The sequence below is a fragment of the Alternaria ethzedia genome, assembly GCF_023757985.1.
Source record: "Alternaria ethzedia strain BMP 0044 chromosome Unknown scaffold_5, whole genome shotgun sequence".
Lineage (NCBI taxonomy): Eukaryota > Fungi > Ascomycota > Dothideomycetes > Pleosporales > Pleosporaceae > Alternaria > Alternaria ethzedia.
In genome coordinates, this window is record NW_026056198.1 from 1,378,612 (window position 1) to 1,399,481 (window position 20,870).

The 20,870-nt window shown below is 53.3% G+C and overlaps 6 protein-coding genes across 6 annotated transcripts; 3 read left to right on the forward strand and 3 right to left on the reverse strand.

Annotated features, from left to right (window-relative positions):
* Nucleotides 1–1,154: 1,154 nt before the first annotated feature.
* On the forward strand, nt 1,155–2,585 carry J4E87_003169 (uncharacterized protein; the record flags this gene model as incomplete). The annotated part of the gene is made up of 1 exon (XM_049374802.1): nt 1,155–2,585. One exon carries the CDS (start codon nt 1,155–1,157, stop codon nt 2,583–2,585), a length of 1,431 nt encoding a protein of 476 aa, XP_049235793.1.
* Nucleotides 2,586–3,144: 559 nt separating this feature from the next.
* Nucleotides 3,145–4,164, forward strand: J4E87_003170 (uncharacterized protein; the record flags this gene model as incomplete). Its single annotated transcript, XM_049374803.1, has 1 exon — nt 3,145–4,164. One exon carries the CDS (start codon nt 3,145–3,147, stop codon nt 4,162–4,164), a length of 1,020 nt encoding a protein of 339 aa, XP_049235794.1.
* Nucleotides 4,165–8,456: 4,292 nt separating this feature from the next.
* Nucleotides 8,457–10,139, reverse strand: J4E87_003171 (uncharacterized protein; the record flags this gene model as incomplete). Its single annotated transcript, XM_049374804.1, has 1 exon — nt 8,457–10,139. The coding sequence occupies one exon, from the start codon at nt 10,137–10,139 to the stop codon at nt 8,457–8,459; it is 1,683 nt and encodes a 560-aa protein (XP_049235795.1).
* A 386-nt stretch (nt 10,140–10,525) lies between these two features.
* J4E87_003172 (uncharacterized protein) lies at nt 10,526–11,746 on the reverse strand (the record flags this gene model as incomplete). Its single annotated transcript, XM_049374805.1, has 4 exons — nt 10,526–11,044; nt 11,102–11,433; nt 11,561–11,663; nt 11,738–11,746. The coding sequence occupies 4 exons, from the start codon at nt 11,744–11,746 to the stop codon at nt 10,526–10,528; spliced, it is 963 nt and encodes a 320-aa protein (XP_049235796.1).
* A 680-nt stretch (nt 11,747–12,426) lies between these two features.
* Nucleotides 12,427–13,269, reverse strand: J4E87_003173 (uncharacterized protein; the record flags this gene model as incomplete). The annotated part of the gene is made up of 4 exons (XM_049374806.1): nt 12,427–12,451; nt 12,502–12,617; nt 12,671–12,869; nt 12,926–13,269. 4 exons carry the CDS (start codon nt 13,267–13,269, stop codon nt 12,427–12,429), a joined length of 684 nt encoding a protein of 227 aa, XP_049235797.1.
* Nucleotides 13,270–14,942: 1,673 nt separating this feature from the next.
* On the forward strand, nt 14,943–16,778 carry J4E87_003174 (uncharacterized protein; the record flags this gene model as incomplete). Its single annotated transcript, XM_049374807.1, has 2 exons — nt 14,943–16,545; nt 16,597–16,778. The coding sequence occupies 2 exons, from the start codon at nt 14,943–14,945 to the stop codon at nt 16,776–16,778; spliced, it is 1,785 nt and encodes a 594-aa protein (XP_049235798.1).
* Nucleotides 16,779–20,870: the final 4,092 nt, after the last annotated feature.

Here is a 20,870-nt window from a genome sequence, read left to right on the forward strand (position 1 = left end):
CCTTATTAACCCTCTTTTTTGCCGTAGCCTCCAACGACCCATCAACACCACGAATCCACTTTCACTGCCACCTTTGGCTTGGCCACGCGTTAGGTGCGTCCCAAAATGAGGTTTGGGCGTCCTACTTTCAGGAGACCATCGGTCGGTATACATCAAGCTTTGCGCTTACGTATCAGAACAAGCTATGTCCTGCAGCAAATCATCATTGGTGGGTGCTAACCAGGAAATTCATCAATGCTCTATATCGGATCTCTGCGGAGGCTTCATGCGTCATGGGTCAGGAGCCTTCGCAGAACGTCAATCGCGTACGAAACATGGAGAACGAACTCTCTCACAGACACGGCGTGAGTAAAAGTGGTGCCGACTTCCGCATGGCTGCACGAAGACTGAAGTGTACTTCTCTCTGTTCCCCCACCAATCGTCGATGCTCCAAGAATTTCAAGGGGAACCCAGGTAGTGCCGAGAGCCTCAACGGTCCATGAACACGTCCTAAGCGCGGACGAACGCCCCGAACGCGGCGCTTTGAGCGTGGTCAGCGTCAGCCTTAACATCAGTACAGTATCTCCACCAGCAGTGAGCTAGCGGCGAAATTTATCATGGTGTCGACTCCGATCCGGGGAAGTGGTCCTGAGCCAATACCACATGGTGATCAACGGCGTGACAGGACGCCCAAGCTGGCGCATCGATACTAAGGATTATCACCACAAACCATGAACCTCATACCGCCTTACGGGTAACGCCATGTAGCCGTTGAACGCCTCCTTCTTCTTCAACGTCAAGCTCGCGTGGTTATGGGACAAGCCGACGACTAGTAGGCTATACGAAATGCTAGTACTCCTTTGTCGTGCTTCAAATTGCAGTAGCTCTACAGCGCCCATCAGCGCTACAGCACACACCCTGGACTCTCCCCTTGTAAATGGACTTTTGACGCCCCATTCAAAGCTAGTAGCGATGCTTGTCGTCGATTCTTCCGAATGCGCGGTCCTACTTTGATTACACCTCGATCCACACAGTAGGACCGAACTGGAAGAGCCACCGCACATACATCGGCCATGCTGGTGGCAATATAAATACAATAGGTCTGGTATGCCAGACGATCACCAACCTCAGTCGCTCTTTCAGCTTTCATATTATCTTGCAAGACTAATTCAATCATGCGTTCATTCGTTTCAATCACCGCCGCGGCGGTGATCGCCCTTCCTTTCGCTATGGCAGCGCCCAGGTCGTCCAAGATGGAGGCTAGGTACTACAACCCGGAGCAGGTTATTGACACTGATGTTGTCATCATCGGAGGTGGAGGTATGGGTGCTTACTCTGCCATTCAGCTCAAGGACATGGGCAAGAGGGTCGTGGTTGTTGAGAGTTCGCACCGCCTTGGAGGCCACACCGAAACCTACATGGACCTCGAGACTGGATTCCCCATCGACATGGGAGTGAAGCTGTACCATGACGAACCTTTGGTGCACCAGTGGTTCGCACGCTTCAACCTCACTCTGGGACCAGCAAGCCCGTTCCCTACCGGCCCAACCCAGCAGGTTGACTTCAGGACTGGCCAGGTGATGCAGGGTCTCCCTCCTGCCAACCAAACCGCCTTGGCTGTTGCTCTCGCGAAGTACGGCGCCGTCATCGCACAGTGGCCTGAACTTGAGGGTGGCTTCTACCTCCCCGACCCCGTTCCTGAGGACCTCTACATGCCGTTCGGCCAGTTCGTCCAGAAGTACGATATCGCGGATGCAGTACAGACCATCTTCGGTCTCACCTCCGCCTTTGGTGACATCCTTGAGCTTCCTGCCATCCAGCAGATCCGCACCATGTCTCTCGGTCTCCTGAAGACCATGCAGAGCTTCAAGACCAGCTCGGTGATGAACAACAGCATGCTCTTCGAGGCACTCACTGCCGAGCTCCTTGCCTCCAACTCTGTACTCCTGTCCTCCAGGGTCCGAAAGACCGCGCGCGTGAGCAAGGTCGATGGCGGAGTCAAGGTCCTCGTCGATACCCCCAAGGGCCAGCGTCTCATCCAAGCCAAGAAGATCCTCATGGCCATCCCCCCCACGCCCGAGAACCTCACCCCCTTCGACCCCAGCGGCGATGAGATGAAGATCTTCAGCCAATTCACATCCGTCGGCTACTACACCGCCATCATCAGGCACGCCGCCCCTACCAACGTCACCCTCAACAACCTCGCACTTGACAAGCCATACGCGCTGCCACCCATGCCCGCCATCTACAACGTCTTCCCCACCGTCAACCCTACACTCAACCAGGTCTTCTACGGCACCAAGGTCGGCCAGCACCTCAGCGACGAGGAGGCCCAGGCTGCCATCCTTGCGGACCTCAAGCGCTTCCACGCTATGAACAACATGACCGGTCCCGAGCCTGAAATCGTCGCTTTCAGCAACCACAGCCCCTACAACATGATGGTCGGAGGCGAGGCGACTAAGAACGGCTTCTACAAGGACTTGTATGCTCTGCAGAGCAAGCGCAACACTTTCTGGACTGGTGCTGCGTGGAGGGCGCATGATAGCTCCAGCAGCTGGGCTTACACTAGCAGGAGTGTGCTTCCGGCGCTTGTGGCCAGCTTGTAGGTTCGCAAGCGGTGGTGGTGGATCATTTGGGTTAATTGATAATGGAGCGGTCGCTCCCTTGAACGGTCAATGGCGATGTTTTCCTTACATGCTGCTTTACGATACCTTCGATACTTGTATTAGTAGATGACAATAATCAAACGCCATTGTCTGCACTCATCGAACATTTTGCCAGTCTTGATGATAGCCTTGTTAAGCCCGTGAAGACTAAGCATACTTTCGTGCCTCTACATTGACCTATGGAAAATCTGGACAACGTAGACCTCGGGAGCCTACAATGACTTTGGCTTACCTACTTTGCACGTTTTTGTCTGGATGTAGTCTGCAGACCTGTTCATTTTTGCTCTTGTACGAGTCGCCTCAGTGTCGATCGTGAGCGTTGGCTAGCTCACTTCTCAACCTTGGTTCGCAGCAAACATGCAAATTTATTAGATTTTCATGATGTCTACATGGATGAGAGAATGCAAGAATCTACACATACGCTCATACTCTAGCACCTCTAGACACTTCCTTAACACATCTCACCGTCTTGAAACTCCTGCACTCTACGATGAAATCCATGCGACCTGCTAAACGTGTTCGACTTGAAGGCGCACATACTCTCTCGACCCCCGTCCGCTTCCTCATACTATCAGACACGCATGGGGCTGAACTACCGGGAAACCTCCCGCCATGCGATGTACTCCTGCACTGTGGCGACTTGACAGAAGATGGCACACCGGACAGTATTTCCGCGGCACTCCAGACGCTGGGCAAAGTCGAAGCCAAGCTGAAGCTTGTCATCGCTGGCAACCACGACATCTCTCTTGACAAACCATACTGGCTCTCCCAGGGCGGAACTGAAGCCGATGCAGAACGAGCAGAGGCGCTTGTGAGCTCAGAGGCAAGTTCCGAAGCAAGCATAAATGGCATCACCTTCTTAAGAGAAGGCACACATACCTTTAGGCTAGCAGGCGGCGCGACATTCAAAATATACGCCTCACCATACACGCCCCTCTACGGCGCATCAGCATTCCAGTACCCATCAAACGAAGACCGTTTCAATTCCACAGGCACTCCGCCGTGGGCGAAGAACGTCGCTACCTCGACCTCGACCATCCCCAACGACGTCGACATCGTCATGACCCACGGCCCCCCAAAATACATCCTAGACACGACCTCTGACGACGAAAGCGCAGGCTGCGAGCACCTGCGCCGCGCCATCGCAAGGGCGCAACCACGAATGCATTGCTTCGGCCACATCCACACGCCGCGTCGCTGGTTCTACCAAGCACACGTGCTGGACTTCAGAGGGGAAGCGGAGCGAGATGGCGCCCGCGATGTCGACACTGATAAGATAACCAAAGTCTGGGTAGGAACGAACTCAGCGCATAGGAAGGGATACAAAAGCCTGCCACCAGGCCCCGCTCATAAGTTCCGAGAGAACAAACAGCAGACGCTCTGCGTGAACGCGGCGATGGAAGGAACTGAGCCCGGCGTTCTCGAACACCCACCCTGGCTCGTTGAGTTAGATTTGCCCGTCGTGCAGAAAGACATGGGAATGGGAGATGCCGTCGGTGAAGAAGTGCATCTCACGTAAGCGCACCTGGGCGTGCGAAAAAGGGTATCGCGTGTTGAAGCTCGGTGATGAGGGAGCGGCGGTGCAGCTCGGCGTCCGCGGGCCCCGGTGAGGCGGGCAGCTGCCGTAATCTGCATCTCGCGGTCGGTGGTAGGGAACTCCGAGTAGTTAGCTTTGCGACAGCATCGCGCAGGGAGTTTCAGAGTTTATCGGCGTAAGGCAATGGGTTGAAGTATTAGGTAGGACGCCGTGGACGCCGTACAGGAAGATGAGGCGTACATATGTAGAGGTTCCGCTGCTTGTGCCTCAAGCTCCAGTATACATTTCTTCACGAACTCGCAACGGCACTGCCTCCATAGCCATACCTACTAGCAACAAATCACCATGACAGTCTCATCATCCCTCACACTCTACCGCCCAGGGCCGTCCACCTCCCTAACAACCCGCTCGTTTTCCAGCTCCCTCATCTCCTCCCACCTCTTCACCCAACAAACCGGCACAGCAATCCTAACCGAACTCGCCTACCGCATCCTCATCGACATCATAAACCGCTTCATACACTCCTTCCAGCGCCTCGCCTCCCATGGCCTCGACTCCGCGTCCTCCTTCATAGAGCGCAAACTGCAGGAACGTCGTGATCGGCTAGATGCTGCTCCGTCCGGTACTGGGAATGAGGGTTTGAAGATCGTTGAAGAGGTGGGCAGACTGGCGGAAGAGAGGGGCTTTGTTACTTGTCCGTTGACGGGGACGGACATGGGTAGAGAGGAGGGGATGAGGGGGCCGCCGAGGTGGGTGAGGGGTGTTTTGGATGGGATTGATGAGGGGAGGATGAAGGAGAGGGATTTTTGGATTCATACGCATACGGGTTGAAGTCGACATTCCGATTATATCTCATACGATCCCTTGAAGCATACGAGCTACCCGAGGATGTTCCGATTGTTCAAGAAATTGCCGCTTCAGCTCGGGCAGCGACAGCTTGCGCAGCAATGGCAGCGTATGCAGCAAGCTCCACAGGTACAGCAACATGAAAAACCGCAACCGTAACGTATGCCGCAAGCCTCGGAAGTGCAACAATTTCAACAAACGCAGACGCCACTTATTCAGCGAACACAGCCGGCGCCTCAGCTGGGTCGCCGAAATGAATCGCACCGCTCCCGTCGAGCAAGCTCTGCTCCACACGATACGCCGCCTTGATGTGCCTTTATATGCCCTTGGATCTGCTCTTAGATGAGCGCGCCTTCGCCTCCCTACAGCGACCGCATACCTCGTGCCCGCACTCGCCTTGTTCCCACACCCGGCGATGAAGGCGCAACTGTACCTCAGGCCGTGGGATAGTATGCCAACACATCAGAGTGTCACATCACAAAGCCTCCTTCAACTCTAGGGCGGCACTCTGGAGTACACAGGCTCTGTCTAGCAGCTTCTACCTGACCGCCGGTGCCAGTCAGGCGCTCAGGTTCTGCTACAAGGACAGCGCAGGCCACAAAATCTTATATGCTCGCTGTCAACACATTTACTGTCTATGGCGTTCAGTTCATCCCACAATGTTTTACCGCTACCAATATCACATATGTCTCAATTCGCATCCGTGTTCCCACGTTATCCTCATTGCTTGCTTGTCTTCCCAGATGTGACATATGGTGTCTTCCTGCCGCGCAGGCCCGATTGCGTCTGGTCAGTGTCTCGTCTCGTATGCTCGGCCTCCGTCTGCTGAACCAATTCCGCATCACTACAGCTGCTTGTTTCGTATGTAAGGTGAAACTAGCCGTCGCGTTCGTATGTTGCACGAAACAGCTTCGACGACATGCTCTTGGTCGGCGCGAATGAGTAGCAGCTATGCAGCGCTGGAATGGGACTTGACTCATCGAAAGAGACTGGTACTTGCGCCTCTAGGGACTGGTTACGGCGGTCAATCTTGTCGCTGCTCATTCTCGACTCGGATCGTGGATACGTACTGATTTCGTCCGCCGCAAGTGAATACCGGCGTCGCGGAAGCACTCAGTGGAGTTCCTGGGCCATGAGTATAGCGGCATTGATCTTGCGCATTCAAAGAGTGTTTTACTCGCCGTCTCGGGCGCGTGCCGTCAGTCTGGCCTTGCTGTCGTCATTAGAAACTCGCCCATCGAGGTCGGCAAGCTCAGCTCCTTCTAAGCAATTTCAACAACTTTGATGAGCTTGCTCCGAGGCGCTCATGGCTCACATAACACAGCGAGAAGCATCTAAGAAGCATAACCCAAGCGGATACCACAGCTTTGGCTCTCGAAAGCTCGCCACGTACTTCCACCATTGCTATATCAATAGGCCAGCATCGACACGTCTTGCACACTGAGCACGCTGTCTTCAAGATTTGCTACAAGAACAGCGCATACTCACTTTTCAATCTCGAACTTCGATGTTCTCGCGTATCTTCATGTTCGCTCAGTCAGTCGATACTTGTGTACTATCGCACTGCCCGTCAAGCACACCCTCACTGGCTTCATAAATGTCAGCAAACCCATCACATCTCTCAGTCTCTGCTTGACCTGCTGAAATTTCGCGTTCTCGCTATCTGATGAGGCCGCACGGGCCACTCCACCTCGCATATTTTGACTTGGTGGTTTCTCACTCTCACCTGGCAACGCCCGCGCGGCCTTCCACCGCCGACGAAGCCCTTCTATACCCGCCTTCACCTGGTGTTTCCGACCTTCCTGTCGCCGGCAGAACACCGGCCGGAGCAACAGCGCCGGTTCCTAGTGCCTGCCCGTGCGCAGGCTCTTGGCAGCCACATATAAAGCCCATTTCCCCCCTCCGACCTACACTCTTTTACCACAAACCCCACAATCTTTTACCCCAACTCGAAGAATTCCAACTTCTCGTCACTCATTTCTTCAACAAACATCCTTCCTTCACTCACTTCGACCATGGCTCAATACTTCATCACTACTTTGGATCACTTCCACTTTGTCACATGACATCATACCTTCACTCATATATGTCGACTACTTCCAACCTTACTGAGCTTCACTCTTCCTCAATCAACATCACTGCTCAACAATCTTCACACCTTACTTGGTCATCAACACTTTATCCAATCTTGGTCCAACATCACATCCATCGATGATCAACCTTCCTTCACCATGAGCCATGGTCACTCTTCCAACATCCTCCTTCGCCATTGAACATGGTAAGTATCTTCCTGGCTTCTTCTTTATTCAGTCTTCTAACCTTTTTCAGCTTGCTGTCGCCTTCTACCACATTCACTTCGCTTCGGATCGCTCCAATCTTCGCTCAACATCGTCGCCAACCTCCTCAAAGCCCTACACTCTAGGCCACGATCGAGCTCTTCAGCATCCACCTCAAGCCCTCTTCAGGCCAGCATCGCATGTTCACGCCAACCCGGGTCGCACGAAAGTCAAGTTGTTTGGATGGATTGGATACTTGGTGGTGGAAACATACTGGTGGGAAGTGCAGGATACAATGGTCAAAGACAGTAAGAGACGGACATTACAGATCTCGATGGGATCTCGCTTTGGGCCTACAAGGCTTGCTTCGGCAAGGCCCCATGGCTGGTGGACATGATCTGGAGGAGACTTCATTCTCACATCAAGGTGCTGGAGGACAGACAGTCTATGGTGCTTCGGTACTAAGCTGGGCCTACCTTGGAGATTTGAAGTTCTTCGCCAGTTTGAGCTTGCTCGCCCAGATCATTCCCCTGCACACTTCTTGATGGCGGCTCTTTTGAGTTTGGATCAATTCGAGAAATGCAGCATGCGAAAGGTATGAGAGACTTGAGGTGAGAGTGCCTGCAGTCGGTGGTCGATGTTTGCATTGGGTTTTAGATTAGCTTTGAGGTTTTGGACATTGGTTTGCTGATGGCTGGTGGATATGGGCTTCATCTGGTGGTCGCTTCTTGGTTGGACTTTGGTTGGAGTGGTTGGATATCGGGTTGGACTTCTTCTCAAGGATACTTCAAGGTTTCGCCTCAGCATCAATGAATCTATCATATACCTCACTCAACTTCTTCTTTAACTTCATTTGACTTCTTCTTCTTCTTTGCTTCATCTGCTTCTTTCTTAACCAGAGTTCTTACTTACCTTCTATGTTCGGCTTCTTTCTTGACTTGCTTTGGTCGAACATCTTGCTTCTTCTCTGCCTTAATGTCTTGATATAGCTCGTACTTCACTTGCCTCTCTTTTAGACTTGTTACTTGCAATAAACAGACTTAATGATTAGACTCCTTGCAACTACGTATCTGCTCGCAGTGTACACACTACTACACATCTCAAACAAGTCTCTATCTTCCCAACACCTTCTCTCCCCACCACCTCCCCACTCTAAACATGTCTCCTTCTCGCCCACTTAGTAAGAAACTCCCTCCCCTCAATCCTCCAAGCATCCTCCTCAACATAACTCCCATTATACCCCCTCCCCTCCGCCTGAAGAACAAGATCCAGTCCCCTTCCACTCTTACCCTCGTCATACTGCGGCCACCTGGGCAGAGCTTCACCATTTGGATCACCCTTCGCCACAAAGCGAATCCACTGCGCACTCACCTGCTCGGCCAGCTTCTTGTACTCCTCCCATGGGCCATAGAAGTTAGGATTAGCAAAAACAAAAGCCACCTCAGTGAAATGCGCGACGCCCTTGTAGGCGCGCGGATTGCCGCCTTCGCTGGCGGTGTTACTGTTTTGCCATGGGAGCGTGTTGAACCGGTATATGTACGTAGGCGAGTACTTGGAGTAAGCGCGGGCGTCGGCCAGGCGGGTCGCGTGGTAGAAGACGTCGCCCATGATGGCGGCGATGCGCTTATACTGAAGGCCCTGTTCGGCGAAGAGCTCGACGCCGGTGTTGAGCGGGATACCGATGGTGGGGTCGTTGGGGTACAATTCCATGATGCGCTTGATGACGGCGTCGGGGAAGTCGAAACCTGTGCTGTTGGCGAGGAAGGCGTATAGGTCTTCGTCGGTGTTGATGACACCGCCGGCTGGTGCGTTGTCGGTGCCTTCGTCCGAGTTGGTGCCGTAGAGATGCGGGATGTGTGCGAAACGGCCTGAGGCGAGGAGCTCGGTGGGGTAGGCGGGGATGATGTCGCCGTCGACGATGGGGTACCAGCCTGGGCCTTGGCTTGAGGCTGCGAGGAGTGGGAAGATGGCTTCGTATGGTAGGGTACGCAAACAGGCGAGCGTGTCGACTTCATCTGTGCAGTTCGCTTTGTCAACGATGTTGTCGTAGATGGGCTGGTACCAATCTGTGCCGTTGTACCATGCCGTCGCTGCAGACCCAGACTCTTGGATGCTGCGGTGGAACAAGTTGTCTGTTCGGCCGCCGTACGACATGAGTAGCTGGCCTACTGCGAAGCTCCCAGCAGACTCGCCCCAGATAGTGACGCTGTCCTTGTCGCCGCCAAATGCTTCAATGTTCTCTGAAATCCAGGCAAGTCCTTTGCGCATGTCTCGAAGCGCAAGGTTCGTCTGGCCGGCACCTTGGATCTCTCGCGAGTATAACATACCCCATCCGCCTTTGCGGTAGTTGATGCTGGCTGCAATGATGGGCTGGCCGATTTCCACGCTTCTTTGAACAATGTATGTCAGGTTGTAGTTCGCAAGCGCACTGGTGCCGACTTGGTAGCTTCCTCCATGGATCCATAGCGCAACAGGCAGCTTTGCGTAGTCGTTGTGTGAGAGACCCGCTGGACGAACGATGTTGATGCTCAAGCAGTCTTCGCTCATGCTGAAGTTGGCAGCCGAGGGATCCGGACAGCTGTCTCCGTACGATTTGGCAGGGCGCGTGCCATTCCATGTCGTGTTCAATGATTGTGGTATGCGAAAGCGATTCTGACCTCCCGTATCTTGCGCATATGGGATGCCTAAGAAGATGTCTTGATTGAACGAAGGGAGATGTACGCCTTCGTATGTTCCATTCAGCACTGTGACCGTGGGTTCAGTAGCATGCGCTATCGTTGCCAGAAAGAACGTTGTGAGCGCCCCCACTTTCCAGGCTCTTGCAATAGCTGCCATGATGCTGGTGACTACCCGTCAGGATGAATGCGCAAGAAATCGAAAGCGGGGAGAAGCTCTACTTGTATATTGCAACTGGCAGTGTTCTGAAAGCTAGCAATGATAGGGCGTATTATAAGAAGCACCGAAAGGACCCTGCATCGTGACGTGATGGCTCTCCCACTCTTGTGGTGGATATGCATGTCCGTGGTGATCGGCAGAGGTGCACCTGCACGTTCGGCTGTGCGCGCCAATCAGGAAGGTAAGTACGGAGCTGCATGTGTAGTCGCACCGACGAGGATGCCGGCACATGTAAGCTGCGACTCTTGAGCGCTATCATACAGCATTATGAGATACTGGAGATGGTGAGAAGCGAGGCGGAGTCCAGCAATGTTCATGATGCTGGCCTAGAACAGCTTGGACAAGAAGCTTCTCCTCTTCTTCGCTGGTTCTTTCTCTGGTACACTCGCCATCGTATATGCCGGGGAAAACATTGCTTGTCCAGGAAGCTCTACTGGTACATCGACAACACCATACTCCGGCGTCTTCTCCACGGGCGCGATGTTTGGCACGGCGTTCTGTTGCACAGGGCTGACGTACATCGGCGCCGGCGTACTCGGCACTGAGGTTGGCGACACCGGCATGGCCATTGGTAGTCGAGAAGCACTGACGATATGCGTCGACTGCGGGTGAAGATATGTTTGCGCTGGCGATGGTTGCGCATGCACATACGGTTGTACCTGCGGCTGATGCCAACGTGGCGCGTTTGCAGTTTGCAATCGTTTGCTTTCAGCGGCCCATAACTCGAAGACTTGATTCATAAGTCGCGTCCATTCCGAAGGGCCTCCCTGGAAATTGTAGTTGACGCGGCGATCTGTGAAGGCGATGAAGTAGTGCTGTTTGTTGTAGGGCGATATGGCGACATACTGGGTTGCATCAGCGCTGTACTCATGTCATCATGAAGGCTAGTTTCCTGGACTCACACTGACGGCACCCGGCGCAGATTCCATCAAAATCTTGTTCAATCCGGTGTAATAGCCGTTGAAGTTCCATGCCAGATGCCCATCCGCAAACAGGACGAACCAGGCATCTTTCATCCCAAGGCCAACACAAGTCGGCGTTACCAGCGACTTCTTCACTCTATCCTCTAGACCTGAAGGTATAGCAGCCCATATCGAGCCCTGTCCGGGTGCGCACGCGAAGTAGCTGAACTTGTGGCCGAAGGTGACGAAGCACAAGCTGGCTGCATTCGGGAACGACTTTAGCCACTGCGCGAGATCGGGATAGTTGAGATCGAAGTAGGTCCGTGAGTGGACTGGTTCTGATTAGCTTGGTAGGTGCGATGGGGCTGGCCCGCGCCGTCATCGCCATGCGTTTCATGGTCGCGGAATTTGGGCCGGGGTGCTACTTACAGAGCTTGTCCTCCCCATCTAACGTCTTACACCCGATATACCAAATCGGCTCTGGAGAATCTCCCTGAGGCGCAAGCGCGAGACAGTAGGGGCTAGCGACTCTCCATGGATTGCTCATGGAGCTCTTGAACAACTGGCGAAGCGTCTGCGGTATCTCGTGGCTGCACCATGTTAGCCGCGCCTTCCTCACCAGCATGCGCAACTCACAACTTCCATGTTTGGCGACAGTCGAAGAAAAAGCTATTGCGCGGACCAAACACGAACGTAATCTCTGGCATCTTGTTGGTTATACGATGAAACTGTACATGCGAGGCAGAGAAACGAAGGTGGGCTGCTCATCAGCAGGCATGCGGCGTACGCCCAAGGACGTGGCGGCGCGTTGGGGGCCGCAATCAGCAGCACCAATTGAACGCGACGTGGAATCATCAATACTGCCGTTCATGTGTTCCGAGTCTCTCGTTCTTCAAGCTGCGCATACATGAAACTATCATCTGGGTGTCTAAAATCACAGGAAGCCTAAGTCAGTATCCTCGTAGACATCGCAGATGCTTGTCCATCGTGCCTACCCAACTAGGTAAGCTCGCGGCATGTCATACAACAGCGGCACGCTTTCAAGATGCGAGTGTTGCTCATGCGGTATCATTACCACAGGGACTAATAGTCCGGCGCAGACCGCTCTACGACACCACAATCTCCAGAAGCGACCTGAAAAGGACGAGCACATGAATAGACTTCTGTCGTGATCATGCCATTTCATTTTTCGCATCTAATCGTAGACTGGCCTATCTACTGTGCCTTCTCATTATCCAATCTCGCCCAGCGTCCACCGCTACAAGACGGGTATGAGCCCTAAGGCTATCTCGTTTCGTGGTGTCGCGTCGTCGGTATCGGGCCCTCTAAGCAGCGGTGGTCTTCTCCTTACTAGTACAAGTCAGCGCATGTCTCATGTAGATCTTGGGGCTTCAGCATACGGGAGAGGAGTGAAGCGCAAGTAAGGCTTCACAATTCTGATATCGGGAAACATAGTCTTAGCATCCTCGGTCTTGACGGCTGGGTGGACAATAACGTCGTCACCAGGGATCCAGTTCTGGTACGAAATCAGTATATGTCGCACATGCACTTCGTACAGTCAAAACTTACAATTGGGGTGGTAATCTTGTGCTTGTCGCCGGTCTGCAGGCTGTCGAGAACGCGGAGAACCTCAGCTGTGTTGCGGCCGGTGCTGGCGGGGTATGAGAGGATGAGGCGGATGGTCTTCTTGGGGTCGATGATGAAGACGGAGCGGATGGTGAAGGCAATGCCCTTGCTGTCGACGTTGGTCGCGTCCTGGTGGTCGATCCTGTTCATGTCGTTAGCCATGTCGCGAGTCGTAGGTCGCAACGAATCTCTACCTACATGTCGTATGCCAACGCGATCTGGCGGTCCTTGTCGCCAATGATGGGGAACTTGAGCTTGCTGCCGGAGATCTCGTCAATGTCCTTGATCCAGCCATCGTGCGAGTCGACGGTGTTGGCAGAGAGACCGATGAGCTTAGCACCGCGACGGCTGAACTCAGGCTCGAGCTTTGCGAAAGCGCCGAGCTCAGTTGTGCATACGGGGGTGTAGTCCTCGGGATGCGAGAACAGGATGACCCAGTTGTCGCCGATGAACTCGTGGAAGTCGATGGGGCCCTGGGTCGTCTCGGCCTTGAAGTTGGGGGCCTTGCTGCCCAGACGGAGAGGCTCTGGTCGGTCGCTCATTGTGTCTTTTGCGCCCATGTTAGCTCAGGTCCCAGCGATTTGCGCAAACATGCGGGGTGGCGGGGTAGGTCGCAAGCAGCCAACGTACCTGGTTGTGTGATTTAGTGTCTGAGTGGGACTGTGGTAGATATCGAGGTATCTCCTAGTTGTAATTTGGGATGTTGGAGCGGTATTATGAGGGAGAGAAGAAGTTGAGGGGTCGATGATGCCTTTTTGTCCTCTTGTAAGGCCATACACAACATTGAACGACCAACACTTCCAGCTAGCGTATATTGCGCAATCGTCACGTATCTCACGTGAACTCCACCAGAGCTTTTTCTGCCATTGAATTTGCCCACGTCGTTTGGGCAGTGGACGAATCACAGACTCGACATCTCCGGCGGTATCGCTTGCCAATTGTTGCCCCTCCTGCCGAGCATTCGTCGCAACTGGAAGCAGGTAGAAGCCAATGATGTTGTTGTTGGTGATTTCTCAGCGATATCCCTACTTATCAGACTTCGAATAGGCTCCGAACCATGTCAGAGCGTTTGCAGACGTTCCAACGACTGATATGGCGTTTGCTTGATCCAATCTCTCGGTAGCTTTGTGCATCAACTGCGCGCATTGTCGTTTGCCGTGTGAGACTGGGTGATCAGTATGCAATTGCGACATTGGGATACAGCAGCCTCCATGGATATCGAGGCGGGATGTTTGGCCGTGTCGCTCAACCGAACGATTGGGGAAGTCGCGCTCTTCCAACAAGTGCGCTTTCACAAACATTAGCAGCAGCTGGCAGTGCGGAGGTTACGCGAAACTCTTCTGAGATGGGTAGCTTCATGGCGGCAAGAATTTCGTGACTGCCCGCCTGAACACACACGCCGTTCCCACGCGTCGCGCGAACTCTAATGTCGCGGGGTCACGCTTGTAGCATACACAGCGAGTACCTAGGTAGCCACCTGACTACACCTCCATACGTTACATACGCGCTCCAACGTCGCTACTCCCTCCTAGGACAGCTTCACATCGGCAACCTCGGCAGGGTCCTCTTTCTTCTCGCCTGAAACCCCAAAGTGAACTTGGGCCGAACTTCCGAGCTGGAACCCTTGCGGCGACTCATCAAGGACACGATGCATATCTGTGCTGGTTATCACAGGATTGAGTGACGATGAGGCTGCTTGCTTTTGCCCAGGTGCCGATACTTCCCGCCGATGATGTCGGGGAGCCATTTGCTTGTCCGAGTCGAGATGCCTTTGCTTGAGGCGCGCCAGACTCCTTCCCGCATGACGCACCGGATCTACCCTATTCTGCACGCGCTCCAGCAGCCAGAGATTTCGAGGCGGCCTTGGCATGTCGGTGTACACGATAAATTCCCAAGTTTACCCCGAAGCGGGACGCCCCCATGCATGTGGGCCTGGAAGATGGAGAAGGAGTCCTATTCCCGACCAATGCAAACGATTTCTACGAATCCCGTCGGGAGAGAACCGGGCGTCCCACACCGTCCAGTTGTTCGTTGGGATGCATATCGGCTACGCCTGTGGGTTAGCGGACCAGACCTAACCGCCGCTTAAGCTATGAAGGTCGCGCTTTTCAGCGTCACCGGGTTCACGCTTGCTTTTAGACTCTGACGCGTTCATTGCGAAATCCTCGGTGTAGCTCTTCGACATTTCAACAGAAGAGAAGGACCTTATGGCAGCATGAGTGCAAATCCGGAGATCAACCTCCCGAGAGACTCTGAGCTCGGAGAGTGCGCAGATTCAAGAAGCCAAGCGGGAATAAGCATATTGCCGGATATGCGCACGCCTTCCGCAGAGGAACCGAGGGATCGAAATTCCACAGCAGAACCAGATAACGACCCAGAGACAGACTCCCACTATGGAAAACAAAGCACCAGTAGCGAGTTCATACCGCAAGAGAACGTGCAGGACTCAGAAATCGTTTGGCGTTATCTCACATTCGACACAGAACTCCCACACGCGACCACGATATATCCGACTCAAACCGACCAAGAAGCGCCACCTGAACCTCCGAACCTCGTCAAATACACAAACCCTTTCGACTGGTCAGAGACAAGAAAGAGATTCACGATATGTGTCTCATGCATCATCACCGCTCTCACAGCGTTCTCGGCTGGCGCTTACAGCCCCGGTGTTGAGCAGATGACGCAGGAATGGGGCGTCAGCAGTGTTGCAGCGCTGGTCGGCATCACGACCTTCACCACAGGATTCGCTATCGCGCCGATGGTTCTTGCCCCGTTTTCGGAGATCAACGGTCGCCGGCCAGTCTTCCTCGCTTCAGGCATATTATTCGTCATCTGCCAGCTCTGCTCTGGCCTCACGCAATCATATGCTGGAATGCTCGTCGCACGCTTCTTCTTGGGCGTGGGCGGATCTACCTTCTCCACTATGGTTGGTGGCGTGGTCTCAGACATCTACCATGCTGAGGATCGGAACACCCCCATGGCTCTCTTCTCAGGTGCTGCACTCTTTGGTACATCATGGGGCCCTCTAGTTTGTGGCTTCATCGCGCAGAACACGACTTGGAGGTGGATCTTCTACGTACAGGCTATCTCATGCGGTGCGGTGGTGGTACTGATCTGTGTCGTATTCAAGGAGACCCGCGGCTCGGTTCTCCTGTCCAGGAAAGCCAAAGTTTTGAACAAGTGGTATGAGGCACGCGAGCAGTCCGGATATTACGGCTTTAATGTCAACAACACCGAAAAGCCAGGATCCATGGAGTCGCTGCGTTTGAGGTGGAAGGTGCGATCAGATGAAGAACGAGCATCGCTTGGCAAGATGATAGGCGTTTCCCTCTACCGTCCATTTCATCTCCTCTTCACTGAACCTGTCGTGTTCTGGTTCTCCCTCTGGGTAGCCTTCTCCTGGGCCGTACTCTACCTCACATTGGCGGCAATTCCGCTAGTGTTTCAGAGCAATCACGGCTTCTCGCTACAACAGGCCAACGCAGTCTTTGCATCGATGGGTATAGCCAGCATCCTGTCGACCATATTATCCATCTACCAAGAGAAGATTGCGAAGAAGAGCGGGAAGCTGACCGGCACACCAGAAGGTCGCCTTTACTTCGCTTGCATAGAAAGCGCTTGCATGCCCATCGGCCTCTTCATGTTCGGATGGACGAGCTTCCCCGACATACATTGGGTTGTACCCGCAATTGCGATCGGTATCGCTACCGTTGGCATCTTCAGTATCTACCTGGCGACCTTCAATTTCCTCGCAGACACGTATCATCGTTATGCGAGTTCGGCACTGGCGGCGCAGTCTTTCTGCCGGAATATGCTTGGTAAGTCATCTCCATCTCATCACGACTGGATGCATACTGATATCATCTTAGGTGGCATATTCCCACTCATCACGACCCAAATGTATAATAAGCTTGGGTATGGTCCTGCGAGCAGTCTGCTTGGCGGGATTGGCGCGTTGTTGACCATTGTGCCGTGGATTCTGGTGTTCTACGGACCTAGAATTAGAGCAAGGAGTAAGTTCGCAAGTGAGATTATGGATGTCACCTCTTGAGAGGCAAGATGGTGTTTGATAGATTTATCGCATAGCAATTCATTGTTCAATAAACGGCGAAATTTAGACGTGACTGCTGTCGCCAGATGCATGTAAGCCTTGGTAGCCGAATCGGGCTAGTCAGGCCAGGTGTTGCATCATCGCAGCTGTGACCCGGCAAACTGCAACACTTGCACAGCCTCACCAGTCAGCCCTGCCAGCTGCCAGCATCGACGGAAAGATGCGCACGCACACCTCACCTTCGTCGCAATCCACAGAGATGCATGCGCCTTTCCTTCCGGTCTCCACCACAACCTTAAGTGGCGACTAATGGAACTTGCCATAACAACAAGTGCTCTTTCCACTCGCTCATAACCATGGACGATCTCCTTCCATCTTACGAAAGTGTAATGCGACGCGATCCTTGGGTGCTCATCGCTCCCTATCTGCCCTCTCAAGACCTTTGCTCAGCAGCTTTGGTCAACCGGCAATGGCACCAGACCTTCACACCGAACCTATGGGGCAGCCCGGCTTCACACTTTGGGGTCCAGAATGATACTGTATATGGTGGGTTATCAAGGCGCGGAGACAGTGATACATACTGATATCCAATAGTGGCACTCACACGGTTCAAGCGTACATTACCTTATGCGCGAGCTTCTGTAAGAGAGCTCACACATACTCTCCGATTCCCGCCGGCTCATGCAGAGCTGTATGATGGACCTCACGCAGAATGGCTTCGAGACTGTTTGGAACACCTACCTCGTCTGCAGTGCCTGATTGTGGACGGCCTGCCCTTCTTCGATCACGCATGTCTTCTGAGCCTGCGACACTCAAGCCTACAATGGAGGTTGACTCGCCCCAACGCATATCCGGTGTTCAGCCTACGCCTACTAGATGCTTCCAGCTGTACAAATGCTACATCGATGGGCCTTGCAGAAGCTTTACCGCACTTTCCAGATCTTGTCTCGCTGGATCTATCAAAGACTGCAGCCGCGAGAGACAAGGCGGTTCTTTCCACCTTCAAGTACCTCCGAAATCTGCGCGTGCTGAATCTTCGCGGAATTGGCATCAGGGATGAGGAGTTCTCAGTAGTTGCGCATGCAATCAGCAGCCGCGTCAGAAGCCTTGATATCAGCAACAACCTTTTGACCGACACTAGCGTGCGACTCCTTCTTGAACTGTGCTTGAAAGAGAGGGTTGTTGTGACGCATTCTTCTCGTGGACCACTGGCGCCTGTCGAGAACGCCAACCCAACCGATGGACCAGAGACCTTTGAATCTGAAAACCTCGTTGGCCATCTTCGCAAAAAGCTTACAGGCGGCTTCATCGGCAGTCTAAGCATTGAGGAGTCGAGCGATGTCGGAGTTTCGCACTTGTATCTCTCCAGTAATGCAATAACTGTTGAAGGTATATCGGCTTTGCTGCGATCAAGACGCTTGCAAGTCCTAGATGTGGGTATACTACCCGCTGTAGTGACGCACCCGTCTAACCTCACGCTCGAAACACCGAATGATGACTTGGAACTACCTAGCGTATCAAAACTTACTCCAATACTTGCAGAGTATGCTTCATCTAGACTGCGATACTTGCGGATCAACTACGAGTTGGTAACAGAAGACGCCCCTTTGGAAACGCCCAATTCGCCGCGCGCGGAACTCACTGGGGACCTCGCTATCTACAAACCTCCAAATGCGCATGAGCTCGAAGCTGTAGAGCCACCGACACCCGAACTCGACTCCATCCCATTAGCTGTACACGAGGTTTCAGGGGACTCATCATATCCGGTTGAGCTTCCCGGCTCACCTGTAACGCCTCAACTCGCTGAAAACGACAGGCCAGAATCAGAATTTCCCGATGGTGAAAGACGAGACGCCAAAAACGTTCCTAAAATATGCGTTACTCCACAATCACTACAAATCAACCGGGATCCTGCCTGCGCTCCGGAAGTCATACCTGTAGACTCGCCATTGAGCCCTCTTAGCCCACTGGGAAACGGGATCTACCAGCCTCACGCAGCTGCAAACAGACAGGATCCTGGAGAACGTCTTTCATCGTCTACGCCGACCCACGGCAGCAGTGCACTGGATCAACCGACCCCCAAGACTACGACGAGGTCACGAGGCAATTCGTTCTACTACATCGAGGACAGAAAAGTCCGACTGGACTTTCGCCAAGCAAGTGAACCTCGACTAAATCCTGGGATGCTTCCGAAGCTTCACACTCTCGTTCTAACAGATGTGCCGACCATGACCAGCGATAGGAAAATCGTTCATCGGATTATACAGTTCATCAAGGATGCAGCCGAGGAGGCTTCAATCGCCAAGCAACGGGCCAGGCACACTTATGTGCTACCGCCAGGACGTAGGCGTGCCATAGCAGAAGAAGAGTATGCACGAAACCAGTTTGCCCTTCGGAGAGTAGTACTTGAGATGGCGGCCCCACAGTCAGCGCCTAAGAAAATCTCTACCAGTTGGCGGGCTTATCCAACAAAGTCAACTACTGAAGATGCGGACTCTGAAGCATTTTGGGAGGCAGCAACGCATGACTTCTCCTTCTTCGACGATGAAGAGTGTGGACAGCCTGGTCGTGAGCCAGGCCGCAGTCTGCCCTTGGCAGCTATGAGCGGATTGGAGCTTGCACCTAGCAATCCCGTCTCACCAGTGGACCCCAGTAAAGATGTTCATGATGCAATTCCGCTCATCGATGTGGTGGGTGAGATTGGCAAGTTTCGGCGAGAAAGGAAGGCCGCATACAATAATTTAGTGGAGATGGGCAAGGCTGAACCCGATGTAGAGGGGTACTGGCCTGGGAATATTACGGTCCTAAGGAAGCCGGCAAATTCAGAAGCTGGGGAACTCGACTGTTACGGCAATCGGTATGAGTTGGGTTGGTTCTACCGTTGAACGCGACAGCATGGCGCAGCACTAGAACAGGATAACGCTTTTACATTCCGAAGTCACTTAGTAGGCTGATCGGCTATCATGGCACATGTCTGAGTGTATTAGAGACTGTTTTGCAGCCTTCTTGGAAGTATCCAGTCCTTCAGGGTGGATAACCAATTACCGACAAGCTTACTCACCGGTTTGGTGACCGGTTCCAAGGGTTGCAGTGGGCTGACCCCGCGCACAATGACACCCACATCGACACGCATCTGCCCACTTGTGCAACTGCTCTCGAGTCCTTATTTATTTATGCTGTTTATGGGTGCCAGAGCACCGCCCGCCACGACGTGACCGCAGACCTTTACCCGGTCTGGATGCACCGCCACGCAAAGGCTTCCTAATCTCATCCCAAGCACTTTGTTCTACCGATACTGGTTATCGAGCAGCATCGAATTACTTTGAAACTCTCTCAACATCCTTATCCCGTCTCTTACGGCTTCTTCGTACGTCAAATATAACCATGGGCCAGTCGTGGAGCGGTCAGCGAACGATCCAAGCAGCTTATGAGCGGCGGGGAAAGGTAGTCGCCTTGAAGTCGAGACAGTCAAGATCTAATAAGAGTTACGACAGAGGCCATAGTTCCTCTTCTGACGTAGACTCAACCGGACGACATCGGTATGGCCAGGCAGCTTCCAACAACGTGACAGCCAGACCTGGACGCGGAGACCGCAGGTCGGCCTCTTCACATGCATCACATCCTACCCGAGTAATACCCATAGGCAAAGCCAAAAAAGAGCATACATCAACATCCGACAGGCATCGAACCAAGAAAGAAGCTCCACACAAGCCAAAGTCCAGCAACCCCCACAGTAAAAGAGCCGAGAGCGACAGTACAAGGCACAAGTCGCTCAACCGAGTAGACAGCCATCACCACCAAAACGATTCGCATCAACCCAAGAAAGAAAAGAAAGACTGTACAGTATGCACAAATACGCTCTCGCTGCACCACTTCCCCGACCGGCCGCCTACCAATAACTGCAAGCACGAGGTCGACGTATGCCGAAAGTGTCTTCGCACATGGATTGCATCTGAGTCCAGCGCAAAACTGTGGAACGACATAACATGCCCTATATGTAAAACGCAACTGCGATCGGCTGATATGAGAGAGTTTGCACCGAAAGACATTTTTAAACGGTACGATTCCCTTTCCCTACTCCCTTTCCACACC